Raw genomic sequence first — 14,899 nt, forward strand, 5'->3', positions numbered from 1 at the left:
GGTAGGAATTGCATTGAATACATAGATTGCTTTGGGTGTTATTGACATTTTAACAATATTGTTTTTTCCAATCTATGAGCATGGAATATTTTTCCACCTTTTTGTGTGTCGTCTTCAGTTTATTTCATAAGCTTTTTGTAGTTTTCAGTGTATAGATTTTTCACTTCTTTGGTTAGGTTTATTCTTAGGTATTTTATGGGTTTTGGTGCAGTTGTAAATGGGATCCATTCCTTGATTTCTTTCTGCTGCCTCATTATTGGTGTATAGAAATGCAGCTGATTTCTGTGCGTTGATGTAAAAAATTTCTTTTTATGTTTATTCATTTTTGAAAGAGAGAGAGAGCACAAGTAGGGGTGGGCGGAGAGAGAGGGGGACACAGAATCCGAAGCACACTCCAGGCTCTGAGTTGCCAGCACAGAGACTGACGCGGGGCTTGAACTCACGAACCACGAGATCATGACCTGAGCCGAAGTCGGACTCTCAACCGACTGAGCCACCCAGGTGCCCCTGTGCATTGATTTTATATCCTGTGACTTTGCTGAATTCATGGATCAGTTCTAGCAGTTTTTTTGTGAAATCTTTGGGTTTTCCATATAGAGCATCATGTCGTCTGCAAAGAGGGAAAGTTTAATTTTCTCCTTGCTGATTTGGATGCCTTTTATTTCTTTGTATTGTCTGATGGCTAAGGCTAGGACTTTCAATGCTGTGTTGAATGACAGTGGTGAGAGTGGACATCCCTGCCATGTTCCTGACCTTAGGGGGAAAGCTTTCAGTTTTTCCCCATTGAGGGTGATATTCGCGGTGGGTCTTTTGTATATGGCTTTTATGATTTGAGGTTTGATCCTTCTATCCCCATTTTCTTGAGGGTTTTTATCAAGAAAGGATGCTGTATTTTGTGAAATGCTTTCTCTTCATCTCTTGAGAGGATCATGTGGTTCTTGTCCTTTATTTTATTGATGTGATGTATCACGTTGGTTGTTTTGCGGGTATTGAACCAGCCCTGCATCCCAGGTATAAATCCCACTTGGTCATGGCTAATAATTCTTTTAAGGTATTGTTGAATCTGGTTGACTAGTGTCTTGTTGAGGATTTTTGCATCTGTGTTCATCAGGGAAATTGGTCTGTAGTTCTCCTTTTTAGTGGGGTCTCTGGTTTTGGAGTCAAGATAATGCTGGCTTCATAGAAAGGGTTTGGAAGTTTTCCTTCCATTTCTATTTTTTTGGAACAGCTTCAAGAGAATAGGTGTTAACTCTTCTTTAAATGTTTGGTAGAATTCCCCTGGAAAGCCATCTGTCCCTGGACTCTTGTTTTTTGGGAGATTTTTGATTACTAATTAGATTTCTTTACTGGTTATCGGTCTGTTCAAATTTTCTATTTCTTCCTGTTTCAGTTTTGGTAGTGTATATGTTTCTAGGAATTTGTCCATTTCTTCCAGATTGCCCATTTTGTTGGCGTATAATTGCTCATAATATTCTCTTGTTATTGTTTGTATTTCTGCTGTGCTGGTTGTGATCTCTGCTCTTTCATTCTTGATTTTATGTATTTGGGTCCTTTTTCTTTTTGATCGAACTGGCTAGAGGTTTATAAAATTTTGTCAATTCTTTCAAAGAACCAGCTCCTGGTTTCATTGATCTGTTTACTGGGGTTTTTTTTTTTGGGGGGGGGTATGTTTCGATAGCAGTAATTTCTTTTCTGATCTTTATTATTTCGTGTCTTCTGCTGGTTTTGGGTTTTATTTGCTGTTCTTTTTCCAGCTCTTTAAGGTTTAAGGTTAGGTTGTGTATCTGAGACGTTTCTTCCTTCTTTAGGAAGGTCTGGATTGCTATATACTTCCCTCTTATGACTGCCTTTGCTGCATCCCAGAGGTTTTGGCCTGTGGTGTTAATCATTTTCATTGGCTTCCATGTATTTTTTAATTTCCTCTTTAACTTCTTGGTTAACCCATTCATTCTTTAGTAGGATGTTCTTTAATCTCCGAGCATTTGTTGTCTTTACAAATTTTTTCTTGTGGTTGATTTTGAGTTTTATAGCGTTGTGATCTGAAAATATGCACGGTATGATTTTGACCTTTTTGTACTTGTTGAGGGCTGATTTGTGTCCCAGTATGTGATCTGTTCTGGAAAATGTTCCATGTGCACTTGAGAAGAATGTGTATTCTGCTGCTTTAGGATGAAATGTTCTGAATATATCTGTTAAGTCCATCTCATCCAGTGTGTCATTCAAAGCCATTGTTTCTTTGTTGATTTTATGCTTAGATGATCTGTCCATTGCTGTAGGTGGGGTGTTGAAGTCCCTAATGGTTTTATTGTCAATGAGTTTCTGTATGTTTGCGATTCATGGATTTATATTTTTAGGGCTTTCCACGTTGGGGCATAAATGTTTACAATTGTTAGATCTTCTTGGTGGATAGACCCCTTAATTATGATATAATGCCTGTGTTCATCTCTTGTTACAGTCTTTATTTTACAACCTAGATTGTCATATAAGTATGGCTACTCTGTCATTTTTGGGGGCAACCATTAGCATGATAGATGGTTCTCCATCCCCTTAGTTTCAATCTGAATGTGACTTTAGGTCTAAAATGGGGCTCTTGTAAACAGCATATAGATGGATTGTGTTTTCTTATCCATTCTGTTACCATGTGTCTTTTGATTGGAGCATTTAGTCCACTGACATTTAGAGTGAGTACCGAAAGATACGAATTTATTGCCATTTTGTTGCCTGTAGAGTTGGAGTCTCTGGTGATGTTCTCTAGTCCTTTCTAGTCTTTGTTGCTTTTGGTCTTTTTTGTTTTCTTTTGTCTTTTCTCCCCTCAGAGAGTCCCCTGTAAAATTTCTTGCAGGGCTGGTTTAGTGGTCGCGAAGTCCTTTAAATTTTGTCTGGGAAACTTTTTGAATGACAGCCTTGCTGGATAAAGAATTCTTGGCTGCATGTTTTTCCAGTTCAGCACGTTGAATATATTCTGCCACTCCTTTCTGGCCTGCCGAGTTTCTGTGGATAGGTCTGCTGTGAACCTGATGTGTCTTCCCTTGTAAGTGAAGGACTCTTTTTCCCTTGCTGCTTTCATGATTCTTTCTTTGCCTGAGTATTTTGTGAATTTGACTATGATATGCCTTGTTCATGGTCAGTCTAATGGGAGTTCTCTGTGCTTCCTGGATTTTGATGTCTGTGTCTTTCCCCAGATTAGGAAAGTTTTTGGCTATGATTTGCTGACATAAATCTTCTATCCTTTTTTCTCTCTATTCATCTTCTGAGACTACTATGATTCGGATGTTATTCCTTTTTAATGAGCTACTGAGTTCTCCAGTTCTTACATCATGCTCTTTTGCCTTAGTTTCCCTCTTTTTTCTGCTTCATCATTCTCCATAATTTAGTCTTCTGTATCGTTAATTCACTGCTCTGCTTCATCCATCCTTGACGCTGTGGCAGCCATTTGAGATTGCATCTCATTTCATTTTTAATTTCATCTTGACTAGATTTGACTTCTTTTATCTCCGCAGAAAGGGATTTTATGGTTTTTTCAACTCCACGTAGTATTATTATAGTGACTCTAAATTCTGGTTCAGACATCGTGTTTATATCTGTGTTGATTAAGCCCCTGGCTGTCATTTCTTCCTGTTCTTTCTTTTGGGGTGAATTCCTTCTTTTCGTCATTTTGGAGGAAGAAGAATAAAGTAAAAATTAGGGGCGCCTGGGTGGCTCATTCAGTTGGGTGTCCGCTTTGGTTCAGGTCATGATCTCGCGGTTCATGGGTTCGAGCCCCACGTCGGGCTCTGTGCTGACAGCTCAGAGCCTGGAGCCTGCTTCAGATTCTGTGTCTCCCTCTCTCTGTTCCTCCCCCGCTCGCACTCTCTCTCTCAAAAATAAATAAAGATTAAAAAAATTAAACAAAAAAGTAAAAAGTAAAAAATTAAAAATAGCACAAAAAATCAAATAAAAGAAGCTAGATCCTAGGTATGTTTTGGTCTGCTTGTTGAATGAAGCTTGCTAGAATAGAGAAAATAGGGAAAGAAAATAAAAAGAAAAAAAGTAAGCAAAAGTTTAAAAATTAAAAAAATGTATGTCATAAAATAGAATAAAATGAAATGAAGAAAGTAAAGTAGAATAAAAAAATACGAAAATTTAAAAATATAGTAAAAAAGTAAAAATTATAAAAACAGAAAATAAAAATACATTTTTTTCTTTCTGTATCCAAGAATAACAAAAGAAAAAGAGAAAATGAGTAGATAGACCAGCAAACAGAATGAAATCCGAATGAAATTACATCCAGTTTCTCCTAGAAGTCAAACTATGAAGCCCTTCATAGTCTGTACACAGAGCCGGCCAAGAGACTTGTGATGTTCCTCTAGGACTTGGTTGACGCAGCTGGACAGGGTTGGTGTAGTGGCTCCATTCTCCACTAGGTGGCGTTGCTTAGCTTATTGGGGTTGATTGGTGTGGCGTGCAGGTGCGTGTGTGTGTAGGCACGGGAGGGGTGAAAACGGAGTCACCCAGCTTCCCAGTCTGTAGCATCAGAACTCTGTGCTCTCACCGACTGATCATCAGGTACCCCTCCTTTGTCTCTGGCTTCTGTCTACTCCGGCTTCTACACTGTTGGTGACCAAGCTGTCAGCCTGCCAGGCAGCACCTCTCTCCCGAGTTTTATCTCAGATGTGGCTGTGTTTCCAAAACCCTGAGTTCTAAGGGCCCTGTTGCTTTGGCCTGCTCAGACCCTCTGGGGGAGTGTCTCGCCGAGCAATGGGTGGGAGCTGGCTTGCTTCCGGGAATGCTGATGGCCACCGTGCTGCTGCAGAGGCCTGGAGACTGTGGCTGGGTGTTAGCCCGCCCAGAGAAAGTTCGCGCAATCACGTAGCAGCAGCGATTCAGGGGTTATGGTAAACCGCAACATACATCTGGCGCCAGGCTTCACCATAAACGTCCTTGTTCCAACACCAGCAAACGTGGCTGTTCTCTGGGGCCCACTGGGACCTTTCCCGGTGGGGAGGCCACACAGCCTCAACCAAGTGTGCTCCCAGCAGGGGAACTGCCTCTCCCCACATGGCCTGAGGACCCTTGGACCTTGCTGTGCGCTCCCAGGGGATTCATCCTTTCCACCAGAGCACCACTAGTGGCAGAATTTCCGACCCTACACTCCCCTGCTTATGGAGTGTAATGGTGTTGTGAAACCCTCTCCTTTTTCCTTTTTCCCTTTTTTGTTCAGTCTCTTGGGGCTGTTTCCATTCTTCTCTTTCTCTCCAGCTGCTTTTGAGGGGGGTGCTTTTCCTGTACTCTCCCCCCATCTCTGTCCTCTCTCCACAAAAACAGCTCTCTACCCTCAGAAGCTTCTCTCTCCCCCAGTTCACCAATCCATGCTGCGTACCTGCCGAGTTCTGTGGCTGAAGTTATGCAGATTGTTGTGTTAATCCTCAGATCAGTTTTCTAGGTGTGCAAGATGGTTTGGTGCTGATCTAGCTGCATTTCAGGGATGAGAGAAGCAGAGAACTTCCGTGCTCCTCTGCCGTCTGCTAAACTGATTTTTAAGTAAAGAAGTCATACGTCATGACGGCCTTAAGAAAGGTTTCAGGAGGGGGCACCTGGGTGGCTCAGTCTGTTAAGCATCCGACTCTTGCTCTCAGTTTCATGAGTTTGAGCCCCACGTCTGCCTCTGTGCTGGCAGCTGGAAGCCTACTTGGGATTCTCTCTTCCTCTCTCTTTCTCTGCCCCTCCCCCACTCACCGTCTCTGTCTCAAAATAAATAACACTAAAAAAAAAAAGAAGAAAGGTTTCAGGAACATGGAAGTGCATTGGTTACCATGGGGGTGATGGGCTTGGTCCTTCTACGTGTTGTAGGCTTTTTGCACATCCTCACAGAACACAGCTTTTAAGTTTTTCTATCTTTCCAATTCTTCTTAGTTGTTTTCTTCAGTTAATGTTCACATCTGTGTGGTTTTTTTACTTTTTTAGTTTATTAAGATAATTTTGTGGTAAATTAATTTATGAACAATTTACAGATATTTATTGTTGTGTGTTCCTTTGTGTCTGTGTTTTGAAGTTTGATGTTCTGTGTGAGATGGTTTTTATCGCAACTGGGTGATTTTTTTTTGTTCAGAGCAACTGTTGAACCATTGGTCACTTAAGCTTGTTTTTAATTACAAAAGCAATGCATGTTCATGGTGGGGGTTCAGAGGCATGTGAGGGACTAAAGCAGAGGAGATGGTTCTGGTTACCTGCTCTTCCTATGCCCACAGGGCATTGTGGGTGCATGTTTGCAGTGTGTGTGTGTGTGTGTGTGTGTGTGTGTGTGTGTGCGTGCACGTGTTTGCGTGCTTGCACGCTTATAGATTGGGATCATGAAGCATATATGGTTTTATGTCTTGGTATTTCTTTTTTTATGTTTATTTGTTTATTTTGAGGGGTGGCGCAGGGAGAGAGAATCCCAAGCAGGCCCCATGCTGTCAGTGAGGAGCCCAATGAGGAGCTCGATCCCATGACCCTGGGATCATGACCTGAGCCGATTCAAGAGTTGGATGCTTAACTAACTGAGCCCCCAGGCAGCCCTGTCCTGATATTTCTGTTAGTGGTTATTGTTGAGCATCCTTTCCATATCTTACTAGTTTTTGATAAGGTGACTCTTAATGAATTCTGTGTTTGATCCCATAGATGTATGAGTGCTTTCCCAATAGTGTGCTTATTTTCCAGTGTTTTCACTGTTCTGAATGGCAGGAGCACTTTGAGACCTCATATCTCCATGTGTTTTTCTTAGGTGGCTGAGCTGTACGGAGAATTGAAGAATCGGGTCTCTCAGTTCAACATGTACGTTGATTCGCGGCGGCCTGTCATGGACCAAGAATATGTTTATAAGCAGCGCTTCATCCTGCAGGTATGCTGGGGTTTCCTGGATATCTGTCCTGATTCTTTCTTCTTGCCAGGTGTTGTGGTTGAGAGCTCACGCACTCTGTCTTCCTGATATAAATCGTGTCTCAGCAGAGATTTTAGGTCCGTGATGTTCATCCTGCTTTGGGGGTTAGGAAACATTCTTACCTTGCATAGCGTAGGGTTTCCACCTCATCAGGCTGGTCATCCAGATCCATTGCTAATCTCCAGAGGCATGTTTCTATAGCACGCCAGCCATTGTTCCTGTTTCAGGAGGGGTCCTTGGTTTTTTGTTTCCAAGAAACTAAAAATGTTCTTCGTGTTATTCAACATATATAGCTATTCCCTTATACTGAAGATACTAACTTTGGAGGCCGTGATCAAGTTAGCTTGTTGGATGGGACCTTACGGGGATTGTGTGGAAAGAAGCACAGCCTAGAAAAGTGGCTACTGTTTCCACTTTGGGGTCAGGAGGAGGAAGACGTCTGTGTGCATCAAGCGCGTCGAATTGGGTTGACGGAAGATGTCTGCAAACAATGATGCCAGAAAACGGTGTTTTTCTGGGTTTCAGATTGCTTTAAGGAGGGAGAGTCTTCTGTGAGTGTTTGTTTCGAATGATATTTTGATTGAAGAAGGGACTCTGCAGAGTGCTTTTTAGAAGTCGTATTGGGGCGCCTGGGCTGCTCAGTTGCTTAAGTGACTGACTTCGGCTCAGGTCATGATCTCACAGTTTGTGGGTTTGAGCCCTGCGTCGGGCTCTGTGCTGACAGCTGGGAGCCTGGAGCCTGCTTCGGATTCTGTGTCTCCCCCTCTGTCTACCCCTCCGCTGCTCATGCTCTGTGTCTCTCTGTCTCTCAATAATAAATAAATGTTAAAAAAAAATAGAAGTGCACACTGGATGTGTTTCTTGGAGGGTGGAGAGGTGCCCTTCCTATAGAGGGGAGTTTGCTGGGGAGCAGGTAGGAAAGTGTGAAGAGTCATTCGTGCCCTCACTCGTACTCGGCACTGTTTCCTAGCCCTCCTTCTGAGATGGGCTCCATGTCCTTTGAAGAAAGACTGTGTCTGGACTGCTGCTCTTTTTCCGGTAAAATAGCCAGAATTGGGACTTCCGGCTCAGTTGGTAGAAGGTCTAGTTTTTTTTAACGTAAGCTCATTTTTTACCTTACAGCTGTTGACATCGTTCTGGGAAGAGATTTGTGTGTTGGTGAGACAGACTGATAAATAGCGTTACTTCATGAAAGTACAATTCTCTTCCAGGTTGTGTTGGCGGGTGCTTTTTACCCAAATTACTTTACTTTCGGGCAGCCTGACGAGGAGATGGCGGTGAGGGAGCTGGCCGGCAAAGACCCGAAGACCACCATCGCGGTAGGCGCTCCGTTTCAGAGTGGCTGCTACAGAACGTTGTGCTTCTCCGGGTGTTGCCATTGTTACAAGTACCTGGTGGATTTTTGCCTCTCACGCGGGTATCAACAGCTTGTTTGACCTTTTCACACACATCTACTTGCCCTCAGTCCTGCTTCCTTTTTTGCAGACCTGGCCTGGAAGGATAGCCTTGAGAAGTTACATACTTATGGCTGACTGATAATGTGCCCTTTTGAAGGGTTTAAGACCCTTCTCCATAAGGTTAAGAATATTTGGTTAACAATTTCATTTTACACAAAGTGAGACGTTATTGGTTGTCAGATTAGGACTGTGATTTAAACTGATCCACAGACCTGAATGCCCAGTAGAATCACCTAGAGAGTGTTTGTTTATTTTTAAATATTTCAGGGCTCCATGCCACAAAATCTGAACTAGAAGGAAAGGTCTGGAAATTAACATTTAAGTAATACGTGTTTTCGGTGAATCTGATGCTCAGCCATCGGCATGGACCGTCGGACGGACATTTGTGGACCGTTTGGTTAAACCTGAGCACGTGGAGATGTCGGGATGCACAGCTGGAATAAAGTCCTTGGGAACTGGACTTTCACTGCACCACTCGGTTCTGTTACCAGTTTATACCTGACAGAGGGGGGTGTAAAGCCCTCGGTAAAGTGGCTGGCCTACAGTACGCGCTCAAGCATGCCAGCTTTTCCTGTTGGTAACGTCGCCACGATCACTGAAGGGAGCAGGTGCACGGGGAGGGTCACAGGCGACTGAGTGTTGTGGAGCTCTGGGACGAGCCTGAACGTTGCTGGTGCTCAGGCTGGGGGCAGGCAGCTGAAAGGAATTTTAATGTTAAAAGTGGTCATTAGTCTCTTACCGATGCTGGGGACTCTGCCCCTGTGGGTCTTCAGGCCGGACAAGGCTCTTTTGTTTGGCTTCCTTGACTCGCGATGTGGTCTTCTCCCCTGCCCTGTGCACGGCGAGAAGGATCCCGCGGGGTCCTTGTCAGGTTCCAGCTGTGCTTGCCACGAGTGGGGTTTGGGGCCAGACCTTTGCCCTCCATGCGCATTAGGAAGACCAGAGGGTAGCTCGTGTTGACTCAACCCCTACCTGAGAGGCCCTTTGTTACGCATTTTATGTTCTGCTTCCCTGAGCCTTGCGCTGACCCCTCGATGTGGGGACTTACCCTCATCCTTACTTCTTGTGGTGGGTGAGTCCTGGGGCGGTTCCATACCTTGCCACTGGACGCTTGACCTGGCAGCTCAGAACCGGGGCTTCTCGCCACCCCCCCCCCCCCCCCGACCTCTCGAGTCCTCTCCTGGGGCCTGGGGCCGCTGGTGCAGCGGCCGCAGGTTTCCTGCCCAGCCAGAGCCTGGAATGCCGATCACCCAGACGGAGGGGAGAAAGCAAGCAGTCGGGGCCGGGAGAGGTTTGCAGCTCAGTGTGCTTGACTTGTGGCCACGGTGTGTGGTGCCCCTCGGGCCCGTGGGGCAGAGCTCCTGCTGGTTCCCTTCGTGTACGTAGGAGGGGTTGTGCCAAGAGATGTGTTTAGTCAGCTTGCTTAAAGTAAAATAAAAAAACAGCTTTTTTTTTTTCTGTTGGACTTTTGTATTATTTTGGCAGAGAAAGAGCTAGCGTTTATTTAGCATGCGTTTGTTATTGAAGCTCAGTTACGATGTAAAAGTCATTAGTCATTAGGTACACCTGTCCGTAGAGTCTACATCTTATGGTTAAAGACCGTAAACTATGTTTTTGTGAACTAAAATAATGTGTAGTGGCTTTAGCTTGTGAATATTATGAGCATCATAACTGTTTCCTTAGCTTCTACGTCTGCTCTGATGCTAAAATACTAATACTAAATACTAATCCTGCTTTATGTGTTACAGTTGAAGCACATTCCTCCCTATGGATTTCTCTACTATAAACAACTACAGTCTCTCTTTAGACAGTGTGGTCAAGTCAAATCCATTGTATTTGATGGTACAAAGTAAGTATATTTTTGCAATCAGCTGTAGTTATGAAAGAGCCATAACGTTTTTAATGTTTGCAGGAACGAATCCTTAAAACTGAGTGTATGTAGAAATGGGTCTCTGTTCGGGCTGTTCCACATGGCCGTGGAACGTGGCTTTGGTCTGTCTTGTTATCAGTCGCGATTTCTCTTCTGTTTCAACCGCGTGGCCTCCTAGAGCAGCTAAGCTGTGAGCCTGTGGGTCTGCTACCGACAAGGCCCGGTGACGCCCTGCGGTGCCGGGACGGTGCTCGGGGAGTCGCCTGCCCCTAGGTGGTCACGGTGCATCACTAGTGATAGGTTGCTTTGTAGGCCATGGAGACACCCCGGGATAGGGCCTCCCTGCTTGTAGTTACTCAACACACGTGTGTTCTAATTATTTTTGGCAGACAAGTACTGCGGACGCTGAGTACGTTTCACCTTATCTGAATTGCAGGTGTAAGGGCCAGAGTGGCACGGCTCAGAGTGTCCCTTTGAGTTTTTATTTCTAGGAGGGAATGTTTGCGTGAAGAAAAGACTATGGTTTTAAATTGATTTTTAGTTTTAACATTGGAGACTTCTTCTGGTGGTCTATAAATTGTTTTTATTAAGCTGATGTCAGTTTGGGTTAGTTTTTCAGACATTGTAAGTTCTGTTCCTATGATTAATACATCGATTTTCGTAACCTGACAGGGTCTCAACGCTGTCCACAGCGGTTACAGGTTGAACTAGCTTAGCTTATAGTATCTCAAGTCTTCTTAAATAGTCAAACACAAATTACACTGAAATTGTTTGTTGGGGGGGGGGGGGCACGAGTGAGCAAGGGGCAGAGGGAGAGAAACAGGGCTCACCTAAAATGAGGCTCGAGCTCACCCGACGTGGGGCTCGAACCCACGAACCATGAGATGTGACCTGAGCCCATGTCAGGTGTTTAACGACTGAGCCACCCAGGGGGCCCTCAGATTACACTGAGATTCTTCATCACGTTTACAAGTCACTTATTTAAAACTGGAGCCACATGGCAAAGCTCTCTGTCCTGACTCCCCAGGCGTCATTGGACCTTGTTGGTAGCGGACCACCAGGCTCACAGCTTAGCCCCTTTAGGAGGCCACTCGGTTGAAAAAGAAGAGAAATCGCGTTTGCCTTGGCTATGGCTCCAGTTGTGCGTGGGTGATCTTTGCCGGGTTTGAGTGGCCGGCAGCCAACAAGTCTGATCTTGTCACTGGGTTGGAGTCTGTGTTTGTTTCATATTCTTCCTGTCTGAGCCTTTTTTTTTTTAATAGGTATTTTAATCCTATTTTACACGATTCCTTGTTTCTGGCTTTTTAGCCACAATAGCAATGTCATGTCAGTTATTGGAGTTGTAACTGTGCTCTCCTGGTTGTACCAGGAGCGGTCCTTGTGCATCGAGTGTGTAAGGACAAAGGATGACCCAAATCACTATTTGAGGGAGTAAAGGCTGTGTTCCTTATGGGTCACGCAGGGGTTTCTTGGGCGAGGAAGTGGTGTCAGGCGTGAAGGGCCTTTGGGCACAGGTGGTAAGTTCACAGGCACAGCGTCTCTTCCCACGTGGAGCTTCCAGCCTGGCGGTGGGGTGTCCGCTTAGTCGTGGGGTTCCACAGACATTTGTCCGTCTCGGACTGTCACCAGGGAGGCCCAGGTGGTCGGAAGACATTCTGAGGCTCGGAGCAGTCACGTTCACTTGGGACGTTCCGAGGAGGTGTTTGAGGTGGGCGGCGGAGGTGGGTGCTGGGGCAGGAAGAGGCGCTGCTCCCGTAGGGGCCCAGCGCGAGCCCAGCTGGGTCTCTGGAGAGAGTGGGGTGCGCGCGAGGCCGGGGCGGAGGCCGTGTGGCCGGCAGCTGGTGTTGTGTCAGGTCTGTGTGCGTGGTGGAGGTCGGGTGCTCTATGCCGGATGGTCCTTTGTGGCCACCTGGCCAGGATGAGGACGGATAGACGGGTGTGTGGAGACCCCCGGGTGTTGGAGCTGCGCCGTTTTGTAGGACGCGATCAGAGGACGGGGAAGAGGGGGAGCCTTGGCAGTCGTGTAAAGCAAGGTAACCCTTGACACCAAGGAGGCCACAGGTGAGACACAAGATCTCTTGGGCTTGGTTGTTGGTCGCGTGTACAGGACAAAGGGGATGGGGGTCCACGAGGGCAGGTCTTCCAGACTTCCAGACAGCATTGAGTGGGAGGGGGCCGTGAGGAGCGGCCCGGCCCCCCCGGCAGGAGGGGCGCGGGCGGGGGTCCCGTGGGCGGGAGTTCAGAATCTGCTGTAAGATGGGCATTCTGGAAGTGTGGCCTCGGTGTGAAAGAAGCTTTCTGAGGAGAAACTCAGGAGCCGGCTAGAGAAGGCGACGGAACAGGAGGGGAGTGAGTTGGGCACAGGCCAGTGCGCGTGCTCAGCGGGGAGTCCACCGGGAGGCGGGGGAGGAGGGCGGTGGGGGGGTGCAGGAGGGCGGAGGACGGCAGGTGCTCCCCGGGCAGCGGGCTCAGGCTGCAGACAGGCTGGGTGCAGGGCCGAGCTAGGGGCTGACTTTCGTCCCTGCCGGCCCCTCCTCACCGGCTGCGTCCTTCGCGGGGCTCAGACGTCCACGTTTCCGTGACGGTACTTGGAGGGGTCGTAGGTCTGTTTGCATGACAATGATGTTTTGACCCAGGGCATTCGTGTACAAGCAAGTGTGAACTTGAAGCTTTATTTATCCCGGGAAATGCCCAGCAGACGCCCTCAGCGCACGCTCGGTTCTCCTCCGGCAGGGATGTGGGAGGCCTGGTGGCGAGGGGTGTCCGCCAGCCCGCCTGGGGGGTCAGCCCGGTGCTGTTTGTGGAGGGGAGCATGGAGAGACTGACCTCTTCTTGATTTTCTGTCCTCTGTGTTTAGTTTACAGTAAAATAGAAAAACCGTGGGGGCTCATGGAGCCGTCATTCTGTGTTCGTCGTGAGAGTCAAGATTCCTTGGCTGAAAGTCTCATTCGCACTTGGCGTGCGTCCTGCGTTACGTGGGGGAATTCATAAGGGTGGCGCTCAGTTTTACTGAGATGACAGGTCCTTGTGATTTCCTTTTCTCTTAAGTGGGTAGTTTCATTTAAGGAAAATCTCTTAATTGTGGAATGAAGAGTTTCTGGTATTCCGAGGAGAGGTGTAGTTAAAAATGTCCATCTCATTTTGAGAGAAATTAATATGCATTCAGTTCTCCTTTTCAGGTTCCTGATGAACTGATTTTTTCTTTACGTTTGTGGAGCAGAGCCTTCGTGGAGTTCTCACGTAACCCGACAGAGAGGTTTAAAACTCTTCCCGCGGTGTACATGGCGATGAAGATGTCTCAGCTGAAAGTTGCCCTGGAGCTGAATGTACACTCTGCAGAGGAGATCGAGGGGAAGGTCCAAGGAGGGGCGGTTTCGAAGCTCAGGAACACAAGGTATTTTCAGAAGGTGGGCGGGCACCCCTGTCTGCCTGCTGTCACAGTCTCAGATACGGTCGTTGTTGCTTTTAAGGCTTATTTATTCTGAGAGAGACAGAGCGTGTGGGTGGAGGAGGGGGGTGGAGAGAGAATCCCAAGCAGGCTCTGCGCTGTCAGCACAGAGCCCGAAGTGGGGCTCGACCTCCCGAACCGTGAGATCGTGACCTGAGCCGAAATCAAGAGTCAGATGCCGAACCGACGGAGCCACCCACACGCCTCTCATTTTCTCTTTTGAAGCAAAGTGTTGTTTTCTTTGTGGTCGGCAGAGTGGATGGTGGGACAAAAACGGAGATGCGTTGGGAGCACCCCGGTGCCGGCCCACACCAGCCACCCCTTCCTCTTGACGGGGGCTCTCCCTCCAGCCTCGTTTGCTACAGGGAGGCTGAGCTGCCCGCGTGGTGGCCCCAAGCAGTGGCACTCGGTACTCGGCAGCTGCTGTTGGGCGTATGGATTTGATTCTCTCGGACTGAGTTAAATCACCCTTCGGGATGTAACAGATGCCTTTGCTTTGGGTCACGCTGTCCCAGTACCGTGTGGAGGAATTCTCAGTCATCATTTAAAAAAATTTTTTAACGTTTATTTGTTTTTGAGCAAGAGAGAGCACGAGTGGGGGAGGGGCAGAGAGAGGGGGACACAACCCGAAGCAGGCTCCGGGCTCCGAGCTGTCGGCACACGGCCCGACGCGGGGCTCGAACTCACAAGCCGTGAGATCATGACCTGAGCCGAAGTCGGATGCCCAACCCAGGCACCCTCAGTCATCATTTCTTATTTGTGATCTTTTTGATTCTGTGAGGACCTTGACAGGAATTTGGAATTGGTGAGGGAAGGAAGCACGTCCCATCGACAACTATTCCATGTTGAGGTTTTGATTCTGAGGCTCTGAAGGTGCAGGGAGTTGGGTCTGTAGCCCAGGGAGGGTGTGTCCTGCTGGGAGCTTTGCCTGAATCACTCTTTTTTTAAAAAAAAAATTTTTTTTTTTTAAGGTTTTATTTATTTTTGAGACAGATACAGAGCGTGAACGGGGGAGGGGCAGAGAGAGAGGGAGACATAGAATCCGAAGCGGGCTCCAGGCTCCGAGCCATCAGCCCAGAGCCCGACGCGGGGCTCGAACTCACGGACCGCGAGATCGTGACCTGAGCTGAAGTCGGACGTTTAACCGACTGAGCCACCCAGGTGCCCCTGCCTGAATCACTCTTAATAAGTGGGTCTGAAAGCTGGGCAGAGAGTTGGGTTAGGAT

General features: G+C 47.1%; 1 protein-coding gene across 5 annotated transcripts in view; it reads left to right on the forward strand.

Moving 5' to 3' along the window:
* The window catches only part of TDRD9 (tudor domain containing 9), a 110,994-nt gene that overhangs the window by 67,017 nt on the left and 29,078 nt on the right, over positions 1-14,899 (forward strand). For all 5 annotated transcript variants that reach the window (XM_078447794.2, XM_078447791.2, XM_078447792.2 and 2 more), the window contains 4 exons: positions 6,743-6,859; positions 8,110-8,217; positions 10,104-10,204; positions 13,446-13,619. In XM_078447794.2, the coding sequence (XP_078303920.1) occupies positions 6,743-6,859; positions 8,110-8,217; positions 10,104-10,204; positions 13,446-13,619 (500 nt within the window). The remainder of the gene's footprint in view (positions 1-6,742; positions 6,860-8,109; positions 8,218-10,103; positions 10,205-13,445; positions 13,620-14,899) is intronic.

Source organism: Panthera onca, chromosome B3 (genome assembly GCF_046562875.1).
Source record: "Panthera onca isolate mPanOnc1 chromosome B3, mPanOnc1 haplotype 2, whole genome shotgun sequence".
Lineage (NCBI taxonomy): Eukaryota > Metazoa > Chordata > Mammalia > Carnivora > Felidae > Panthera > Panthera onca.